Raw genomic sequence first — 4,385 nt, 5'->3', positions numbered from 1 at the left:
ATATTGATAGCTCTGTATCACTGGCGCACTGCCAATGTAAGTAGATCAACTTTTTTCGTGATCTTCTACCTGAAATTTAGTAACAGAAATGCCTACTTTCAGTAACAAAGGACCAAAGAAATCCTAACATTTCTCCATTTCCCTCTCTTATCTGCCAAACATATTGTTAGCCATTTTTCTATTTCTTGGTCACCATTCTCATATGTATACGTTACAATTGCCTGATGACATGAACCTATTGATGGATATCAAACAGAAGTTGAATTTTGTTTCAAACTGCGTACTGAAGTACCTAATTTGATTGCTCCCTTTCAGATAGGTTCGAGTTGTTCGGATTTAGTTTATGTATTAATTTCTGCATTCCTTATTGGGGGAGTACTTGAAACTTCTATATCTAGGTCGCATGATTTTTCTTTCTTGTACAATTCTTTGTCTTATTAATTACTTTTTTCTTAATTCATGGTTTTTTATTTTTTTTGGCTTTCCCTTCTCAATATCTGGCCTATCCCAGCATGGACAAAGATGTTGAACAGCAGAACACCTCACGGCGAATGCCCCCCAGGTTTAATGCCGGTTCAACGAAAAGGACAGAAACCGTTAGCACTTCGAGGCTCCTGGTATGAAACTTTTTCTCTTTCATTCATCTGTACTACTGTTCAATTTTAGTTTCCGGATATTATTCGTAACCTAAGCTGCACTATATCCTGCGGCTAATACACCCAGCGATCATATACCTTTTCAGCAACAAGGCAGTATTCAGCATGACATCATGACCGACGGGGAAACAAATTATAGCCTGTATGGGGAACATGAACAGGACAATTCAACAAAGGTGGATATCACCCAGTGTGCTTCAACATCATCAGGGCAAACCTCTAGCCTTCAAGTCCAGGAGGTAAAACTTCTTAAGTTACCAATGATGAATTCATGTTTTCTTATTTCCGACATAAACACAATTCATAATTTTCTCCCTGGAAAATTAATTCTACTCCCATTTTTACGCAGACCCTGTTAATGAAGCTGCAATCCCTAGAGAATGGCTACAACGTTCAACGAGAGAAGATCATCAAATACTACGACAACCGTCTAAAAGCCAAGCTAGCGGAACTCAATAAGAAGAAAATGGCTGATATGTCAGTCCTGTTAGCGGAGCATGCTACTTCTCAGACCTCCTCATTGCCATCTGAGTCGGAAAAAGAAGATATCAATCCTGCCAACACTTCACTTGCCAAATCAACCTCAACTGTAGGAGGCTGTGTCATGGAGAACCAACCTATTCCATCCCCACAGGTCGCCAATAATAGCATGACAGCTCCAGCTCCAGAGGTTGTTGATCAGAATTGTCAGGCATCTAACGAAGTAGCTGGGGGAGAATGCACTTTCGGTTTTCCAGAAGACGATAAGTTTTACACAGCTAAACCACATTTAGGCCAACAACATGACCCGCCATCTGCGTCATGCAATGAGAGCCAAGCTGCAGCAACCCTGAAATCATATATTGACCACCTGGATCGCTCACTGCCCCCTGCTTCAGAAGCGGCCATTCAGACTGAATCTCCTGAGTTCATGGAAGATGCAGTTCAGCTGACCCATGCAGCTTCTGCCGAAGCAATGTTGGTTTCTCAGAGTGAGGGTGACGAAGATGATCCAACTCTACATGTTGTTAATCATTCCATGACTTCCCAAGTGTGTGCAATTAGCCCATGGTTCGTGGAAGGTACTGATTAATTAGCTACACATCGTTAATCAGTTAATGATTTCCTTGCTTCTATGTTATATCCGTGTTTACACAAAGCTGTAGAGCTCTCGAAACAAATAAGTCACAACAAATTGATTATTAAATGCATGGAAAACTGCAATAACACCAAATGGCTGGAAATCTGCTAGGTGTGAAGATAAATTACTACGTGCAAGGATCCTTTACAGAGAGCTTTCTGTTGTGACCAAATTATTGGTTTAATCCTGCAAATCTAGACACTGTTGTTCAATTTTTCTTATAGTACTGAATCAAACTTTTCAAACAAATTGGCTGTATCCATCATTTAGTTATTTCTGTTGCTGTATACTAATGTTTTATGATTACCTTATCCCAGTGAATCTGAACTTGAAATGGATTTAAATGATTAAGTCTTGTAGCAACTATTTTGTACCGAATAGAACATAGTTTCAGATGATTGAATTGTGTTACAACATCTTTTCTCTCCATGATTATAAAACTGCTTCCATGTCTATCCTGACATTATCAGTTTTGCCTTTCAGTAAACTACCATAAAGACATGAACCCTGAGAATGGTTCTCCTGCTCCTAAGCTACCTGATGATCTAGTAGTGGAGGTCCTCTCCCGGCTGCCGTTCAAGTCTTTTTGCCGCTTCAAGTGTGTCTCCAAAGATTGGCTTGCCTTCTCCTCTGATCCGCACTACAGCAAGAAGCTTCTGAAAATTCCGACAGGTCTTCTGTACCAACGCCGTGATAACTCTGCTATCATGCTTGCTAGCCTGCCCCACAATGATAAGGAATTTGATGAAGCTCTTAGTTTCCTACCACAGTATGAGCAATTAGAGCTGAAGGATTCTTGCAATGGCCTAGTCCTTTGTAAGTACAAGAGCAGCTATACTCCTGTAGGTATTTGCCGCTTCATCGTGTGCAATCCGGCAACACGAGAGTGGAGGGTGCTCCCTGATACTCCTCGTAGCCATTATGACCCTTTTTACAATATGAGTATTTTGGCTTTCAGCCCATCATGGTCGGCAAAGTTCTACATCTTCAACTTTCAGCGGCTGAGTACCCGCTATTTGGGATTTGGCCCTGGCAAACTTCAGGTGTACTCGTCTGATCTTTCCACTTGGTTTGTGGATGATACATCCTGGCTCTATGAGAGAAGAGTAGTTTCTCAACCACACCTGTTTATTGATGGAGCATTGTATGTGCGCAGAGACTTGCATGAGATTCTAGTACTGAAGAGATTGGAGGGAATTAGTCATGGCATTCCGCCCACTCTTCGGATTATTGAGCTGCCGCATGAAGATGTTGGTTTTATGGATAGAATTGGCAAAGGTTGCTTGGGCCAATCTTCGGGGGCCTTGCACTATGCAGTGCCAGAGGAGGATGCTCGTACGATTCTTGTTTGGAGTCTTGATGTTGATGAGCCTTATGAGTGGAGCCTCAAGTACCGCCTTAGTATGAGCCATGCATTCGGAACGGACAACCTTCGTCGGTATGACACATACTGCTGGAATTGTGACTATGATGTCATGGCTCTTGACCTGGAGAGAGATGGTCTTGTCATGTTCGACAAACGAGCGGACAAGCTTCGTTGGTACAGTATAAGCACCGGTGAACTTACTGAGATTCAACCAGAAGACCACCGCTGCGACAAGTTGTCTGACAAGCACTATCATTATGTGGCGTCCTACTCAAAGCTCCCAGTATTAACCATGTAGTCGGTACTATCTTTGTTTGGGTTTTGGGTGTTATTATGTTGTAAAAGAAAAAATGCAGAGGTAGCTTCTCAATTAAGTGCTATTTATGGACTGTAACCTAGGACTAATTTTATTTTTAGTTTTCTTGAACCTATTCCAGTACCAATATTAATGAGGCTAGCTCTATTATTTCGTCATGTAAACTAGGAGCGCTACGTATTCTGTTATAGCCATCTCTCTGCAAATACAATTCCTGAAATTTCTGAGGGAAGATTCCGAATTCTTGGAAATACTGGAGGTCCCTGTCTGAATGGAAGAAATCGTGCTGTGCTTCCAAGAAAGGTTCAACTGGATTCAGGAAGGAGAAAGTTTTGACTATCTAGCGGTGAAACACAGCCAAAATTCAATTCGGCCCTGGCTGCATATGCTTCCTTCACCCAAAAAAAGCATACTCTCTCCGTTCCTAAGAAAGCTTCACAACTCTCCGTTCCTAAGAAAGCTTCACAACTATATCTAGATAAAGAGGTAAAGCTTCACAACTTTATCTAGATAAAGAGGTATACGGGGCTGTTCTAGATACGGAGGTATACGGGCTGTCTGTTAAAGACGGTGGCTGAGCCAACCGCAAGACATCACAACCTGTAAGATTTCACTATCACAATCCCATGTCTATAGAAATAGAAAAGGACTAACAAGGTTCTGGAGAAGTCATCTAGAGTCTCTCTTACTTTTTGATTGTCTTTGTAGTTGACAAGGGATTAACTTATCAATGCCTATGGATTGTAGGCTAGGGTTTAGTTAGAAGTAGAGGGCAAGTAGATCTCGAAGGTTTCAGCCGAAAAGTACTCGACGATTATGAAAACTAGGGTTTGCAGACAATGATTCGATGATCTCTTCGTCCCTCGACTCCCCCTTTATATAGGAGGTGGAGCCGAGGGTTTCGTTTCGTACAAGTTACAGAGTCCG

General features: G+C 41.8%; 1 protein-coding gene across 5 annotated transcripts; it reads left to right on the top strand.

Annotated features, from left to right (window-relative positions):
• The first annotated feature begins 487 nt into the window (after nucleotides 1–487).
• On the top strand, nucleotides 488–3,462 carry LOC124700705. Of its 5 annotated transcripts, none has more exons than XM_047232793.1 (6): nucleotides 488–617; nucleotides 743–895; nucleotides 1,006–1,717; nucleotides 2,260–2,618; nucleotides 2,735–2,819; nucleotides 2,933–3,070. In XM_047232793.1, the coding sequence occupies exons 1-6, from the start codon at nucleotides 513–515 to the stop codon at nucleotides 2,950–2,952; spliced, it is 1,434 nt and encodes a 477-aa protein (XP_047088749.1). In that variant the 5' UTR covers nucleotides 488–512; the 3' UTR covers nucleotides 2,953–3,070. The 5 variants fall into 5 exon arrangements, with proteins under 5 accessions (XP_047088749.1, XP_047088751.1, XP_047088748.1 ...); XM_047232795.1 differs by having other exon boundaries at nucleotides 2,260–2,622; nucleotides 2,933–3,029; XM_047232792.1 differs by having other exon boundaries at nucleotides 2,260–2,819; nucleotides 2,933–3,048.
• The last annotated feature ends 923 nt before the right edge of the window (nucleotides 3,463–4,385 follow it).

The sequence above is a fragment of the Lolium rigidum genome, chromosome 3, assembly GCF_022539505.1.
Source record: "Lolium rigidum isolate FL_2022 chromosome 3, APGP_CSIRO_Lrig_0.1, whole genome shotgun sequence".
In the NCBI taxonomy this organism is placed as follows: domain Eukaryota; kingdom Viridiplantae; phylum Streptophyta; class Magnoliopsida; order Poales; family Poaceae; genus Lolium; species Lolium rigidum.
Note: the sequence above shows the minus strand (reverse complement) of the source record. Positions and strands in the feature narration are given on the sequence as shown.

Coding starts and splice junctions, on each gene's coding strand:
- LOC124700705 (XM_047232791.1), top strand. CDS start 513: ATGGACAAAGATGTTGAACAGCAGAACACCTCACGGCGAATGCCCCCC. Junction 618..742: donor TTAGCACTTCGAGGCTCCTG/GTATGAAACTTT, acceptor ATACCTTTTCAG/CAACAAGGCAGTATTCAGCA. Junction 1,718..2,259: donor TAGCCCATGGTTCGTGGAAG/GTACTGATTAAT, acceptor TTTGCCTTTCAG/TAAACTACCATAAAGACATG.